At 54.8% G+C, this 16,246-nt stretch overlaps 4 protein-coding genes across 4 annotated transcripts; 3 read left to right on the forward strand and 1 right to left on the reverse strand.

The window, feature by feature from the left end:
* Nucleotides 1–425: 425 nt before the first annotated feature.
* CLUP02_03011 (ornithine aminotransferase) lies at nt 426–3,303 on the forward strand (the record flags this gene model as incomplete). Its single annotated transcript, XM_049282039.1, has 10 exons — nt 426–531; nt 588–659; nt 732–840; nt 914–1,096; nt 1,249–1,267; nt 1,330–1,494; nt 1,531–1,676; nt 1,725–2,319; nt 2,397–3,098; nt 3,166–3,303. 10 exons carry the CDS (start codon nt 426–428, stop codon nt 3,301–3,303), a joined length of 2,235 nt encoding a protein of 744 aa, XP_049139182.1.
* Nucleotides 3,304–3,371: 68 nt separating this feature from the next.
* CLUP02_03012 (uncharacterized protein) lies at nt 3,372–9,679 on the reverse strand (the record flags this gene model as incomplete). The annotated part of the gene is made up of 30 exons (XM_049282040.1): nt 3,372–3,389; nt 3,458–3,631; nt 3,722–3,782; nt 3,836–3,867; nt 3,934–4,186; nt 4,251–4,277; nt 4,352–4,384; nt 4,486–4,568; nt 4,870–4,971; nt 5,043–5,120; nt 5,175–5,238; nt 5,323–5,437; nt 5,495–5,559; nt 5,650–5,663; nt 5,749–5,868; nt 5,908–5,947; nt 6,000–6,355; nt 6,389–6,496; nt 6,656–6,773; nt 6,864–7,019; nt 7,167–7,259; nt 7,292–7,459; nt 7,550–7,794; nt 7,881–8,135; nt 8,192–8,251; nt 8,370–8,463; nt 8,529–9,022; nt 9,118–9,146; nt 9,207–9,423; nt 9,488–9,679. 30 exons carry the CDS (start codon nt 9,677–9,679, stop codon nt 3,372–3,374), a joined length of 3,864 nt encoding a protein of 1,287 aa, XP_049139183.1.
* A 15-nt stretch (nt 9,680–9,694) lies between these two features.
* On the forward strand, nt 9,695–9,907 carry CLUP02_03013 (uncharacterized protein; the record flags this gene model as incomplete). The annotated part of the gene is made up of 1 exon (XM_049282041.1): nt 9,695–9,907. A coding segment is annotated over one exon (213 nt), but the record flags the coding sequence as incomplete, so codon positions are not given.
* A 1,853-nt stretch (nt 9,908–11,760) lies between these two features.
* Nucleotides 11,761–16,142, forward strand: CLUP02_03014 (uncharacterized protein; the record flags this gene model as incomplete). The annotated part of the gene is made up of 6 exons (XM_049282042.1): nt 11,761–11,782; nt 11,911–11,986; nt 12,553–12,780; nt 12,985–13,192; nt 13,342–15,937; nt 15,991–16,142. The coding sequence occupies 6 exons, from the start codon at nt 11,761–11,763 to the stop codon at nt 16,140–16,142; spliced, it is 3,282 nt and encodes a 1,093-aa protein (XP_049139185.1).
* Between the last annotated feature and the right edge of the window lie 104 nt (nt 16,143–16,246).

A 16,246-nucleotide genomic window follows, 5' to 3' on the forward strand; every position in this document is an offset into this window, starting at 1 on the left:
CTGATGGAAAAGTTGATGCCGAAAAGCGGTGTTCTCGATCGCTAATGGAATGTCGAGACGGGAAGGCCAGGGATGTTGCGGGCTTACGGCAGGGCCGTGGACGGAAGCAGAGGCGCTAAGTTTCATTGACAGGCCAGCGTCCTCAGGCAATTGGTCACTAAAGAATCAGTCGCCGAAGCCTGAAGAACCTACCTGAGGTACCTACCTTACCTACGTACCTTACCTACGTACCTTGAGGTGGTAAGGTGATGAGGACACAAGACCAAATGTAGCCTTGTTGCCTTGCTTCACAGGCAACCAAATCAGTACTTACTCTCAGGCAGGAACCTGGTGATATCCACTTATCTAACGATAGAACAGATGCTCATTGGATCCCATAGTGTCTCCATATAACTGGACGGCCCTATTGGATCCGAGCAGCGGGAATGGAAATAGCGTCTTTGTCATTGGGCCACGGAGCCCTTTCCTCTGCCGTCCGCATCGGCCCCAGTAGCAGGCACTCTGTCACTCTGCGTATTCTCCACGCACCACGTTCCATGGTTTATCTACTCCGTAATACATGTAATTCCCTATCTTGTTCTACTCAGTCCAATCGCACGTCGTTGGATATAGTGCCTACATGTATGCGGTTTCTCGAGTTGTCGACAAATGGTTACACTGTTGGCCGTCTGCAACGCAAAAGAAATATGATAGCCTAGATAGGGCTTGCTGTGCCTCTCCAACGCCGCAAGCACAGATGCCCGTTATCGGCCTCGCTGCATTCCTCATTCCTCGTTCCAGCTTCTCGCAGTTGTTGTCTCCCCCCCGGCCGCATTGGCAAGAGGCTCTCGGCTCGGCTTGGTTGCTCCCTCTGACAGGATTGGTGGTTTCCTCTCTTGAAAGTCGACTTTCCATCATCAACAACACCATGCAGTCATCTGCCCCCCTTCCCCCAGACTACAACCCGCGGCAACACCAAGCAACCGCGTCCTGTTCCATATTCCATTACGAGATTCTTACCCCAGAGAAAAGCATCAAAGAAACCACCGGTGACCGAGCGCACTGCTTTTTCCTACGTCCGCGCCACCCCTCCCCTCTCTCTCTCCCCCGGGGCCATGTGACTGAATTGGCACCGGGATGGTTTCCCTTACATGGCCCCCTCGGGCGTCATCCTGCCCACTCACCCACTTGAGCCGCTTATACCTGCGCTTAGGGGAACATACCTGCACTTAAAGGCATAGTGGCGCGCCTTCTGACTCCGACACCAAGAGTTTGGTTCCAGGTCAAGGTCCAGCCGTTTTTCACACACTTTGCATGGCTTGGATTTTTTTAAATCCACAAACTGGCCAGAACCCGTCATGCCCGTCTCGTCTGCTTTGTCTTTCGTGCTTGTACCAGCCCGGCAGGCCTACTACCTATGTACTTCCTACTCGTATCGTCCGCCTCCGGCCATGTTTGGACCCGGTCCATGTTGCCGCCGCCGCCGCCGCTTTCCCACGACCACCTGGTTTCCTGGTTTTCTGCTTCCGTATCGCGCTTGAGTCCTCTTAGTCAAGGATGGCCGGGCTTGCTGCCAGGGAGGGTATAACTACCCAAGACCCCGCGATTTGCCCCTCGTTCCCGTCCTCTTCCTTTGACGTTCTCCTCCTCTCAACTCTCCATCTTCTTGCCCACGAACCATACTTGAACGGCCACTTGTCCTGAGTCGCAAACACTCTCTGACAACAATTGAACGTTCTCTGGAGCCAATTGATCCTTTTTTCGAATACCCATACCACTCATCTCATCCACACTGCTCTCTCTCTCTCTCTCACCAAGTCCATCCAACGTAAATCAGGCAACATGGCCCCCCACGCAAACGGCGGCACCCCTCAGTCCAATGGCGGAGTGGAGTCGAGATACCACGCCTCTTCCACCCAGGCCGCAATCAAGTCCGAGGAGGAGCTCGCCGCCCACAACTACCACCCGCTACCCGTCGTCTTCTCCAAGGCCAGCGGCGTCCACGTCTGGGATCCCGAGGGCAAGCAGTACCTCGATTTCCTCTCCGCCTACAGCGCCGTCAACCAAGGCCACTGCCACCCCGAGCTGGTCAAGGCCCTGACCGAGCAGGCCAGCAGACTGACTCTCAGCTCGAGAGCCTTCTACAACGATGTCTTCCCCAAGTGGGCCGAGAAGATCCAGCAGGTCTTTGGCTACGACATGGTTTTGCCCATGAACACGGGCGCCGAGGCCGTCGAGACCGCAATCAAGATTGCGCGCAAGTGGGCGTACAAGGTCAAGGGCGTTGAGCAGGGCAAGGCTCTGGTCTTCTCCGTCAACGACAATTTCCACGGCCGAACAGTGAGTACCTTTCTGAGATGCTGCAGCTGGCAGCTGCGTTTCCCTCCCGGACCAAGGCTGACATGAAACTCCCCCAGATGACTGCCATCTCTCTGTCAGTCGACCCCGAATCGAGGGACAACTACGGCCCCTATGTCCCCAACATCGGCGCCCTGAACCCTTCCACGGGCAAGGCCATTCGCTACAACAACGTCGAGGATATCGAGGCGGTCTTCGAGGCGCACGGCAAGGACACTGCTGCCATCATCATCGAGCCGATCCAGGGCGAGGCTGGTGTCGTCGTCCCCGACGACGACTACCTGAAGAGAGTGAATGACCTTTGCAAGAAGCACAACGTCCTCTTCATCTGCGACGAGATCCAGACTGGTATCGGCCGCACCGGGCGCATGTTGTGCTCCCAGTGGGCCGGCATCAAGCCCGATATGATCACCCTGGGCAAGGCCATCTCTGGCGGTCTGTACCCCGTCAGCTGCGTCCTGTCGAGCAAGGAGATCATGCTTGTCGTTGAGCCCGGCACCCACGGTTCCACCTACGGCGGTAACCCCCTGGGATGCGCGGTGTCCATCCGCGCGTTGGAGATCATGGAGGAGGAAGACCTGACTGCCAAGGCTGAGAAGCTCGGAAACATCTTCCGCGAGGGAATCAGAGCCTTCAACTCGCCCATTGTCGAGCTGGTGCGTGGAAAGGGTCTCCTCAACGCCGTGGTCATTGACGAGTCGGCTACCGCTGGCCGCACGGCCTGGGACCTGTGCCTGTTGTTGAAGGAGAAGGGTCTCCTGGTAAGTTGCAAACGCCCCTGGTATACTATCACACACGGCACACGACTGACCCGTCTGCTTTTCACAGGCCAAGCCTACGCACGGCAACATCATCCGCTTCGCCCCTCCTTTGGTCATCACCGAGACCGAGCTTCGCAAGGCCATCAACATCATTGGCGAGGCGCTCAAGGAGCTCCCCACTGTCGAGAAGGCGGCGCACCACTAAGTGAATGTAGAGGCTCACTGAGATAGTAGTGATGACGGACAGATACGCTCTCCGACGAGGTGTACTTGTCAATGATCGTCGAGCGGCTGGTGTCCTGTCACACCACACAAAAGTGTGGTGTACGGTTGGTAAAAGTCGGGATCCAAAGACGGACTCTGATGAATGGCCTTAATGACGCAGCATTTTGCGACTTGGTATGAATATCTAGTTGGGGGTCGTCAAAGAGCATCGCTTCCTCGGAGGCGCATGTTATTTGTCTGCCCTCGAAAGAGGGAGAAAAAAAAGGAGGCAGCTTCAAGGTTGCAGCGCGGGGGGGGTCCGGGGTGGTCTCACGGCAGGGTCAGGTCACACGCTTACCCTTGCCCGGGACAGGCAGCATTTGGGATCCCTTTTTTTTTTTTTCAAATTCATCGCATACGGGTACGGAGCATGGAGCATACGGAGCATAGGCCATCGGCGCGGGGGAAGCAGAGGGCGTACTGTGCAAAAGCATTCGCCGCTCCCCAATGTTACTTCTTTAGATGTCGCATACCCAACGGCGCTGTGGCTGGTCCCCTCGAAGGACTGCTTCATGGATACATTCAGTTAGAGACTAGAACGAGCTAAGAAAAAAAGACAAGTTATCGAAACGAGAAAGAGGTATTGCAAAGTACGCGGGATGTATGCTGAAAAGTCGCACCACGCGTCGCTGACACCACCGGCGATGCCTCGTTCCTGTGAGACTGTACGCGAGTGGCCAGATGCTGGAGCTGGAGCTGTACGAATCTGGTAAGCTGCATTTTTCGCATGCATGGCTTCTCGGCAGGCAGATGTGGCTGGGTAGGTAGTCGGGCAAACCTGCAAAGGGTGGTGTCGGACACGTTGAGCCGCATCGAAAGCTGCTCTTCCCACCCTCTCTCTCTCTCTCTCTCTGTACCGTCATATCTCTCGTACATGTCCCTGTTCACGCGCTCATACGCTCGACGGTGTCGTGACTCGGACCCGGGCGGTCGACTCAAGCTCTCTCTCTCACGTTTCGGTCTGGTGCTTGTAAAGTAGCTGAGCTTACTCGCTGAATAGACGTGCGTTGTTCGGTATGTTTCTGTATGTTCTCATGACACACGACACCTTACATTTAGATATGTCTTGTTACGGGATAACGAAAGGAAAGTAGTTCAATTTTCCTGGTTTCTATTGACTCACATCATATCTACCATTATCTCAGTTGAGAATGTCCAACGATGGTAGGCAGACAGACACACCTTGGTCCGCTCACAGCTAGCTGCCTAGAAACATCTTGACGCCAAGAACTTACAGTGTACATATTATCTCTGTGTCGTCAATGTATCTCTGTAGGCAGAGGTTTGGATCCTCCCCCTCCCCCCCCTTCTCCTCTCTCTCTTTGACTCCTGCGCTGGCTATATGGCATCTGAAGGGTTGAGTCACACGAGATGGAGCCAAGATGGAGTGCGGGCAACCGGGCAGGCAAACTAATTTAGGGGTTAGAACACAGTTGAGGCCAAATGTACCCACCCTCACAGAACGTATGGTGGAGTAACGAGTTTATCGTTGTCTATAGAATCCTACCTTGACGGGATGGAGGGGTTCATCCGCGTGAATCGTTCCCCAGAGGATGGAGCGCACCGTGTCCTCTTCGTCTAGAAACCATGTGTACACCGGGATTTGCGTCTGCGTGAATGAAACAAGAAAGAATGGTGCTCTCCAGGGCGAAATGAGCTTTCAACCAGCAGTTTGCTGACCATGTTGCGTCTGCCTTGGGAAGAAGATGATGATGTTGCGTATACGGTATGAGTCGCTGTCAACAACAAGTCTAAGCTCTGAGTAGAAGTGTTAGCGGAAGGGCCAAGGCATAAGCTCAAACAGGTCTCGACCGGCAAGATCGCCACCTCACGGGGAGAGGGATGCTGCAGTTGACCAAATCGATCTACCATAACTCTATATCTCAGTGTCAACGTAAGCCAATTCAAAAAGAGTGTCGCGTCTCCCAGATTCTGGTGCAGAAAACGCAAAGTCGTCTACGAGCTTGTGTCGATGACTTGGAGATCTTTAACGCTGTCCGCGGCAGACGCCGAGTCCAGTAAGCCATCCCTGTTACACAAAGATGTGCTGTCCCAGGCGATCCGGCAGATTGAAGCTTGTCAGTTGCGCCAGAGAGAAACGGCTGTGTGAGTTGATCGACGCTGCGGTGAACCGTAATTCTTCCAAGTATCGGGGTCAGCAATGAGCACAAGATTCAGGTGTGCTGCGTACTTTGGGCTTCAGCCCCATTCCCCTGAGCGCCTTAGACGTCATGTGTTAGCAAGGCGATCAGGTTTTCAATATCGGGGAGTCAGGAAGATTCGAGACGCAATCGACGGATCCTACCGTTTTTCGTGGAGCAGTGATGAGTGCTGCCTGTGAGACCTGGGTTACGATACAATGAAGGAAGCCTATTTTCTTGAGGACAAAGTTGTAAAGGTGGGAATTGTTGCTACCAGGCAGAGCCACTGATCTAGGCATGCCCATTCCAGGGGTGCTCTTGATTTTGTGAGTCGAAGCCTGCAACAGGGCATGGTATCCGTACTTCTAGTGACACAGATGGCTAGGCACAAACCCTGGCAGTACCTTGGCGGGAGCCAGAACATGGACGTAGTTTTCGAGCCTCCTATGCGGAGACGTCCATCGTTACGTATCAGAGGTGCTGCAAAAACCCGAACAGGGCATGCAGGTTCGGCGATACGGCAATGAGCGCGGCCAATAACTCCAGGGAAGCATCGAGTCGTTCGAGAGAAGAAAACATGATGCCGGACTGGCGCTCCGCATTGCGCGTCAAACAGCCTGGTCTAAACACCCCCAACTTGGCCACGCTGTAAGGCGAGACGAAGGGGTAATTCTCGACCGTCATCTTTCCGTAGGGGCAGAAGTCGTACTTCCCCAGACTGCTGCGTCGACTTTGGAGCCGCACCTTGATCGCCTGTGCCACTCCGTCTTTCCTCCGTTCAGTTTGTGCTTCACTGTGGCCGCTCATTGATATTGGTGATTGGCCTGAAGACGATAGATGGATTGTCGATCGCTGCCGGCGAGGCTGTCATTTTGACGCTAGGACCTCGGGTGATGCGGGCATCCACCCGCCAAGGGGGTGGGCGGCAGGCGGAGGAGCTTGAAGTTGGAGCACGCGGGGATGGGTCCCCGTGTGGTACTCGGGAGGGATGGACTAGAGCGCGTGAAGATCGGCCAGGGAACCAAGACCTGTCTGATAGAGACCGCCCGGAACAACTGCTCCATAGTTATGGTCGAAAAGTTGATATGATGAAGCCGAACGTTTCGCACCCTTCTACTTCGTAGCTATAGAAGATGGGGTGGCTTTTTGTACGCCACAAAATGTGTATCTTGAGCGGACAGTGATCGTCGAGTATGGATGACGGCTCCGAGGGCGCGGCACCCGATTCGGATTGCCCCTTTGGGACGGCGAATGACACTTGCATGGGGGGCTGGCCAGCGAGACATGTGTCTCGGAGGTGTTAGTGGGTTAGTGGAGTGGGTTGCGCCGTCAATGGTTGCTGCCAGCCGGCCAGGCACACCGAACGACTCTCTGCCTTGGTCTTTTGAGCTTCACCTCTTGGCCGCTCTGCTTCAGAGAGATTTCTAGTGGGGATATGTGCGATTCGAGACCAGAATTGGTGATGTCAAAAGGTTCCATTGTCGCCAGACAGGGGTTCCAGGCGACTTGTGGAAGCCTGAGGCATGAACAGAACCACATGTAAAGCCTAGGCAGAAAAGTCGATTCTTTTGATCAATGGTTCGTGCCGTTGGATAGGCGCATGCATAGCAGGAGAAAGTGAGGAGAAACTTCGTTTGGACGAGTGGTTGCCTGAGACGTGCACACATGGCAAAGACGTCTGGATTGGGATGAGAGGGTGACACGAGAGTAAGTTAGGCCATGGATGAAATCGTCGGAGAAGTATCGGCCTGGGGCACTTGTGCGTCGTGGTGGTCACCGAAGCAGTACGGTACTTTCCTGCAAAGTAGCGATGCAGCTATGCTAGAGAGGTTCCTGTTGGTTCTCGCGTTGTTTGAGGCATGCATATCGAGTAAGGCTGTTGCGTCTCCAGTTCCAACGATTCCCGAGACCCCGACAATAGTGACAATACGACCTGTTGTGGGTGATGGGTGTGTCCTGGTTGGTCGCGCGGCGTTTGGACGCATGTCTTATCTCATTCCGTCCGCCAGGCAAGGAGACAACGACGAGAGCTACGGTCAGCGCTACCATTGAAGAAACACAAAGTGGAAGTGGACAAAGTCTCGATCCCGGACAGTCGAGTCTCGAGACAGTGCCAGCGCGGATCTGCCGTCTGTCGATCCGGTTGGCTGGTACCAAGAGCGACGGCAGGTGGCGCCAGGCAAGAAGGTGAGCAGCCTGAGCAATGAGACGAGCTTGAGGCGAGGCAAGGCGAAGCAGGGACGAGCAGCCCCCGAGGATAGGTAGCTGATTGCCCAGATGAGCGTGCTGGGCTGCAGGCGAAGAGTTGATGATTGCGCAAGATTCGTTGCAAAGTATGGGGCTTGCGTTTGCCGTTAGTCAAGATTGGATCAGATACCCAGTTGACGGGGGGTGTTGTTTGGACCGGAAACCTAAGTTTGGAGGTGATGAATGACAAGTCGACGACGGCAGCGCACTCGGGCATAGAACGTAGCGTAGCGTAGCAAGCGTTGGTAGACTTTTTGACTTTGGGACCATGTATCCGTAAGGTAGGTGAGGTACTTTGAAGTTTGACACCGTCATTACCGAGTCGTTTTAGCTGTGGAACACCAGATTGCGCCATGGCTCGCTGGAATGAGGAGACAGAACGATTCTGTCGGTACCATCAAGGCTTAAAGCCAGAGAAAGAGACTGGATAGCTTTGAGCACACTCGGGATGCTCGAATCGGTCAACCTGCTGGTTTCAACGGTGATTGACAGCTGGCTAGTCTAACCGCTGGCGTGGCTGGTGATTTTTACATGAGATAACGAGATGCAGCATGTGTTTGCTGCTGCTAGGGAGATTGCGGGTAGGTAGTTGCCGTCTATCAGGGTAGTTTTCGGAAACCTTGGTGCTCTGTGGGTTCTGGTGGCTCAGCGGAACAGATCTGATGCAAGGCCCATCGGTCCCTGAAGTCCACTTTGGCGCTGGTTCAATGTTGCTAGTGTGTGGCCCCAAAGGGTGATCAATCGTATCCGAGGGCAGCGGTGTATGTCGGAAAGGTACCTTTGATGACTTGTGTACTTTGGTTGGCCGAGAGGTAGACCGAAACACAGCGTAACTGACGTGTCGAACCAACTCAGAGAGGTCTGGGACTCTGGGACAGCGGGCATGTTTCTCATGCGGTCCGGGTGTTCTGGCGTGCATCTGGAAGGGCGGATGGAATGCTCCAAAGGTGGACTGCAGGCAGCTAGGGACCTAAGCAGCGTGTCTTGGTGTAAGGTTTGCCGTGCTCCGTTCACACTGTAAAGTAAAGCCAGGTGGATAGGGTTCCATCGCAAGCATGCTGTTGCAGGGGAGAGATCGAGAACGGGTTCGCTGGAGTCGGGCCAAAGGTGGTAACAAAATGCAAGGGGTGAGGAGACCAGGTCGGATTGGAAGCGTGGATTGGACGGAAGAGTGGCCGTTATTACTGGGAACCTTGTTCGACGAAGACCTGACGGTGTGATGATGAAATCCAGTAGCAGGGACGAGCGGGCAGGCGCAAGGTGTTCCAGCAGCTAAAGTGTATCGTGCTGCACAGTGGAAGCTACGGGTTCGGAGACAATGAACCTCTGCGTCTCTGTTGAGTCGAGAGGTGGCTCGGTGAGCTTACACCAGCTAGTCTCCTCGCCTCGTCGATGCCTTGTCGTTCACTCACCGCCCGTCATTTGTCTCCCGTCGTTTGTCTATTGAATGAGCGACATGCTCTGCAATGCACGAGAGGTTTGATATTGATGAGAGGTGGTCCATGGCAACGCGGTGTGACGATGAGGAGCAGGGCCTCGGCCTCGACCCCTTGACTCTTGAGAGGTTCTTGTTTTGTTATTGCAGTCAAAGTCAAGGATTCATGACAGTTGAGTTGCCCACAAACAGCTTCCTCAGGCACCGCCTCCATAGGTACTGGATTATGCCTCAGGCTCTTTAGTCCTCGAGCACAGCCGAGGGTAAGAGTCCAGGTCGTGTCCGTATTGTCTACTCCGTACCGTGAATAGAACGGCCGTGCTCTCCCTGGGTATCTGAACGGAGTATCCGTACGGATAAGATACATGCGTTTGCGTGTTCTTGCTTCCCGGTCGCAATAGGAATAGCAGCCGCAGAGGCAGAAAGGCAAGTCTGCGGCTTGGGCCATGGGGTAAGATAGAGAATGGCCATGAACTCGAGCCCTTGACACCCATGGTGGTGAATGGTGAGTGGTGACATTGTACCCAAGAGGTTGGAGCTGGCTGCGTTGTCTCTGCGCCTTCCCAGACACGGAAGTTAGGCGAGTTCGGCGAGTGGAGACGATTCTGGAGGGTCTGGGAAGTCTGGACGAGAGGAGCCGTGGGGGGAGGAATGCAGACGAGATGCAAACGCCGAAACAGAATACCCTATTTTCTGTCACCCCGGATGTCGTATCGTGCTGATCAGAAGATGTATCCGTATGTCGCCGCAGCCGCAGCCGCTAGTCTAATCAAAGATGACAAGACTCAGAGATAAGGCGTGCTGGTCCGGGGGAGATGAGGAAGACGGGCGCGAGCCTGCGAGGATAAGGACGAGTGCGAGGACGACAACGAAGGGGTGCAGGAAGAGGAAGGCGGTGGTGGTGGGCGGTGGACGGATTGGTGCGCTACCTAACCCCAACTTGAGGTACCTAGGTACCTTGCTGAACCGTGCGTCTTATCGCGATACATGAGCCTTATCGCGCCATGATGGCATTTGTGTGCGACAGTGGGCGATACCCGGTACCTCAAGGTAAGGTAGGTACTTGACCTTTGCGCAAGCAATACTGCCTAGGTACTAGGTTTATAGCCAAGGAACCAAGGACGTCGCACCACCACGCAGCACCAAAAGGACCCCTGACCAGTGACCACGAGGATACGAGCGGGGGTGGTTGCGATGCACCTGCATTGGCTGTTCCGGAACGGCATATGGCTGGGTACGTACCGCATCGTGACACTCAAGGACTCCTGCCTTTACATAAAGTAGTACGTACCTTAGGTACTCCTCACTCCGAGTGCTCGCACAATTGGGGAAAAAGCTCCACCGGGCAGCGCAGCGCAGAGCATCACGAGCCCCCAAACCCAAGGGTCGCCTAGGCAAAGCTCACGTTTCTCTGGTCACTTGCCCCCTCAGAGTTCAACAATAACAAACTACACTGTGTTTTCGTTTTCTGATGTCGAGTCAAGCACAAGGAGGATCGTCGTCTTTCTTGTTGGAGTTGCGCCTTGGACAAATGACTGTCGTCCCCTGATCCATCATATACTTCCTGAAGGTACTCCGTACACTACAATAATAAATCGATTTGGAGAGACAGACACAAGCGCCCTCGCCATATGCGACCCCTTCGCTCTCTTGCGCCCCCCTGGTCAGGCAGATAGACACACTACATCATCGACACCAACCCTGGCCACCTGGATCTATCTGTCTTGGTCAGTCAGACTGGGGCACGTCGTGATCGTGGTTGTAACTCACAGTGTGAGTTACAGGGAGCGAGAAAGAGGCGTGGAAATACGAGAGAGAATAGAAAGGAGAGACTGGGAAGCACAGAGAGAGCACAGCTGCCGCCTCTCCATGCTTGTCCTACGCGCAGCATCACAGCGCATTCACCCAAACCCAACAAACCATCAATCCACCAATCCACCGCCTCCTGCTTCTTCAACATTCCGAATCAGGAGAAGACCAAGCACCCCAAGCACCATCTCAAAACCCATCCTCGAGGCATCCGTCCCTTTTGTTCATCACCTACTGTATACTACGTAGGTAGTCCAGACCAATCCCATACCTTACCTTGCCCTCCCCGGTTTCCTGTGCCCTGTCTGTCACCTTGGATCTCCAACCATCAGTTGTGTACATACGGATACGCAGTATGTACCCCCGCCTGCAGTGTATCCATAGGGATACCTACCCGACTGCATAAAGTATGTATCAAAAGCAACCACCCTCAGGGTAACGCAGCGCACCGCTTCGCTTCGGACACGGCAAGACGCAGGCCACAGTTCTGAGTCCTCAGTCCATGCCGGCTCCGATTAATCAGGACTCACCACCTTACTGTGTAAATGCAGTAATAGATTCCCGTCCTTGTCATTGACGGGACAGTCACTCACACTGGGCTCCCGTCCCATCTGGCGCTACTGCTGCGCCGCTGCTTGCTTCCTCCAGTCCCGATCGACTACATGCCTTGCGGTACCCACGCTACCTTCCATACATTAGGAGAGGAACTTTGACTGTAGACAGCCAGTGACAGTCCAAAAGGGCTGCTACCGCGGCCAACCTCGAAATGTACGGGGGTACCTACCCAGGTAAGGTATAGGTAGACAAGGTTAGGTACCTCTCACGGTCTCACCTGGCCACCAGGACCTCCAAGCGCCCTTTATCGCAATCAACAATTGGACCTTCCCGCCCCTGCACCTCCCTATCTAATCAGTAGGCCTTATCCACTCTGCGCCCCATCCACCTCACCCTTCGTCACTCGCTCCCGTCCTGCGCTGCCCGGCTGGCTCCAGGTCTGTCACTCAACCCTCTCTCGGCGCGTCCCTTGACCTTCTTCTACATCGCCTGCCCATCCCATCCTGACCGCCCGCCACTCCTCTCACTCACGTCTCTCTCTCACCCCTTCGCCAACCTCGCTCGACCTTATCCGTCAAACTATTCTCTCTTTCCACCTCCTACCTCTCTCTACTCACCACATTCACGACATCCCCTCGACTTCTCTGCCCCTCCCCGGTTGCTCTCCGCGAAAGCCCTTTGTGCGCATACCTTACCACCAACATCTAGCACCATCCATCGCCTGCCCGTTTGTACCGCCGTTTGCTTCGCCCACATAACCGCCTCTCTTTCTCTCTCTCGGTCTCCCACTCCATCAGGGTACCTCTCGAGTACACAACGTCACGTCCTTGGTAGCTCCGAGTCATTAGCTTGACCTTGGATTTTGCCTGACTCTTGTCCTGAAAAAGGTACCTTTCCCCTCCGAACTTGCTCCAAACTCTCCGATATACTCCCAGAGAGCCTCAAACGGCCTGGTACCTTCTCCTTGGCTTGCTTCCTAACGCTCACCGTCCACCCGTATTAGTCACATCTCTCTCGATACTTCCAGCGCCTCCCTCCTTCAACTCCCTCTCCGATCACCGCTCGATACACCACGACCGACCCCCCGAACAAATCCATCCTTGCCCTTCTTTACCTTCTTCGACTTTCGCTTCGTCGACACAATCCTGCACCCACCCACGGACGCTACGACGGTCCTTCCCTTCTGCATCAACCTGGTCCGCGTGCACCCCGACCTATCGGATACCTGCCTGTCGCTGCCTTCACAGTCCCCTACCTTTCGAAGCACCGACACCAGGGTTCTGGCTGCTGCTCCCCGTTCTGCCTGATCTCCTCTTGCTTCTCTTTCGGCGCACCTTTCTTCCGCCAAACCTATCGAATAAATCCATCACAACGACCATCTCCCCAATTTCGATCGTGTACATGACACCCCATCCGGCCGACGTCTTTCGAATAGCATAGGCCAAAGGCCTGACCTGAACGCTACCCCCGAACTCGCATCCTCACAAGCAGCATTACAGGCGATCAACATGGCGGAACGGTTACCCACCTCGTCCTCTTCAGGACGCAGGCGACGCGAAGGCGACGCTTCTATCGGAGACTTTGTTATTGGAGGCGAAATCGGCAAGGGCAGCTTTGCCCAGGTGTACAGCGGTCACCACAAGGTTCGCCAGCTCCCCTGTCCGTCGTGTTTTCCTTGAGGCCTGTTGCGTCTATCTCCTTCTGTTGTTCCTCCTGATTTGCTCAAGTGATATGACTCAACTTTGGCTTGCATTGTTGTGTTGCTCCAAATGTGCTAATTCTTCTTTAATAGAACTCCAAGGCAACCGTCGCTATCAAATCAGTAGAAATGGGACGCTTGAATAACAAGCTACGAGAGAACTTGTACGGAGAGATCCAGATCCTCAAGACTCTTCGCCACCCGCACATCGTCGCCCTCCATGACTGCGTCGAATCAGCCACACATATCAACCTGGTGATGGAATACTGTGAGCTCGGTGACTTGTCATTGTTCATCAAGAAGAGGGACAAGCTAAGCACCAACCCTGCAACGCATGAGATGGCGAGGAAGTACCCCGTTACCCCTAATTCGGGTCTCCATGAGGTTGTCACACGCCATTTCCTTCAACAGCTCGGCAGCGCTCTCAAGTTCCTGCGAGAGAAGAATTACGTTCACCGCGACGTCAAGCCTCAGAACCTTTTGCTCCTACCATCACCAAGATTCAGGGAGGCACACTCCCGCCCCATCTTGACCGCCAGCCAGGATTCACTGATTCCCAATGCCGGTCTCGCTTCTCTTCCGATGCTGAAGCTCGCAGATTTCGGCTTCGCTCGTGTCCTCCCGTCAACGTCGCTCGCCGACACTCTCTGCGGATCTCCTCTCTACATGGCTCCAGAAATCCTTCGCTATGAGCGGTACGACGCGAAGGCCGACCTCTGGTCTGTAGGCACGGTGTTATACGAGATGATTACTGGTCGTCCGCCATTCCGCGCCCGGAACCACGTAGAGCTCTTGCGAAAGATCGAAGCTGCCGAAGATCGGGTTAAGTACCCCAAGGAGCTCGTGGTCAGTAAAGAGCTGGTCAAGCTCATCGGCAAGCTTCTCACTCGTAACCCGGTCGAACGCATGAGATTCGAAGACTTCTTCAACGATCCAATTTTGACAGAACCCATTCCAGGCACTGTTGAAGATGATGCGCCGCCGAAGCCTGAGGCAAAGGCCTCGCGCGATCTGCGGTCTCTCGGCAGGTCCGATTCCACGTCATCGTTATCACGTCGGCTCTCTCTTCGCCGGCAAACAGAGACTGAGCCTGCACGTGAGCAAGGCGAGTCAGCAAAATCGCCTCGTGAGAAGCCTCTTAGATCGCCGAAATTGCCCAGTCCCATCGAAGGGCGCGCCCAGCAGGCCATTGATGCTGCGCCACGTCCAGGCCAGTCTCCGGGGCAAGAAGTCGGGGAGGGACTCGGAATTCGTCGTCCGCCTATGGCCCAACCCTCCACTTCTGCACCAGCCCGGCCACACAGACTCTCTAATGCAGCTCTCAACCGGCCTTCTGCACGAGCCTCCGCCTCCCCGCCGACATCGTACTTGAACGACAATCCGGCAAGGAACAGACTTCGTCCCGTCACCGAGCGGAGTGTCACCGAACAAGAGAAGGCGGCACAAGATGTGGCATTTGAGCGAGACTATGTTGTGGTCGAAAAGAAGCACGTTGAGGTAAACGCGTTTGCTGATGAAATGGCCGCTAACCCACGTCTCACGTCACTCTCACCAAAGACTGGCCAGATGATTCGCCGAGCCACGCAACAGGGACCGCCCACCTCGACGACCGGCGCCGGCCGAGTCCAGCCATCCAGTGCAGTTCAAATCGCTTCAGGCAAGGGGCGTCCCGGTCATGAGAGCCGCGATTCGTACGACGGGAAGAATTTCTCCGCCAGCCCGACAACTCAAGGCTTTATCGCCAAAGCTATTTCAGACGCCAGCGTACGATTGTTCGGATTCAAGGTACCGCAGCATGTGCTGGGCGGAAAGGGGGCGTCTCCTCCTCTGTACAGCCCATTCCCTGCCTACCCTACCCCTTCAGGTCCCGTCGGCCTCATCGGCGATGGAAAGCAAAACGCACCAGCCGACGAAGATGCGCGAGCTGTCAAGCTCATCCAGGATTTCGCTCACCGAAGTGACTGTGTCTATGGGTTTGCCGAAGTCAAGTACAAGCAGCTTTTCCCTCTCGCCCCGTCAATGGAGCACGGACTCGGTGGTACGCCGACCGATCAGATCACTGGCGATGAGGACGGCCTCACAATCGATGCCGAGGTTTCCTTGTCTGAGGAGGCTTTGGTCCTGTACGTCAAGGCTCTGACGTTGCTAGCTAGAGCCATGGACGCTGCAAGCCTATGGTGGTCACAAAAGACACGTGGGGATACAACATCTGCGGCAGAGGTTTCCAAAGAGGGCCTCGCTCAGCGCATCAACTCCACCGTTCAATGGGTTCGGACTCGTTTCAACGAAGTCTTGGAGAAGACCGAGGTCGTCCGGTTGAAACTCATTGCCGTCCAGCAAAAGCTTCCTGAGGATCATCCCAGCCACCCGAGCAACCACGGCGGAGTCTCGGCTTCGTCAGCTACTTCAAGCACCCCCGATGTCTACCTCACGCCGGGCATTAGTGCGGAGAAGTTGATGTACGACCGAGCCATCGAGATGAGCAGAACAGCCGCCATTGATGAAATTACCAACGAGAACCTTGAGGGTTGCGTCACGTATTATGTCACGGCCATTCGGATGCTGGAGGCTGTTTTGGACAACGACGAAGACGCAGTAAAGCGGCGCTACTCTAGCTCAGGCAAGGAGTTGCCTCGCGAGGAGACGTCTAGTGACCTGGACAGCGACGACCAGCTGGCCGTGAATCGGAGTAAGTGATGAGCAGCTGTATCCATGTCTTCTTATGGCACTAACATTTGGCAGTGATTCAAATGATTACCGCACGTCTCTCAACTGTCCGCAAGAAAATGGCCATGATTGCAGAGGCATCGAGGTCGCAGCAGGCCGCACAGCTCCAAGGCCGCAGACGTAGCGGGGATGTGACGCCTCGCAGCGTGCCATCGCACGCGTCGTAAGGCGCAAGAAATTGATAGGGAGGGCATCGCTCTTGTTTCACTGGAAAACAAAACGTAAAAAACCAAAATCCACCAGCCTCGCGGCCACGAATTATTGCTTTATT

This window comes from Colletotrichum lupini, chromosome 2 (genome assembly GCF_023278565.1).
Source record: "Colletotrichum lupini chromosome 2, complete sequence".
NCBI lineage: Eukaryota > Fungi > Ascomycota > Sordariomycetes > Glomerellales > Glomerellaceae > Colletotrichum > Colletotrichum lupini.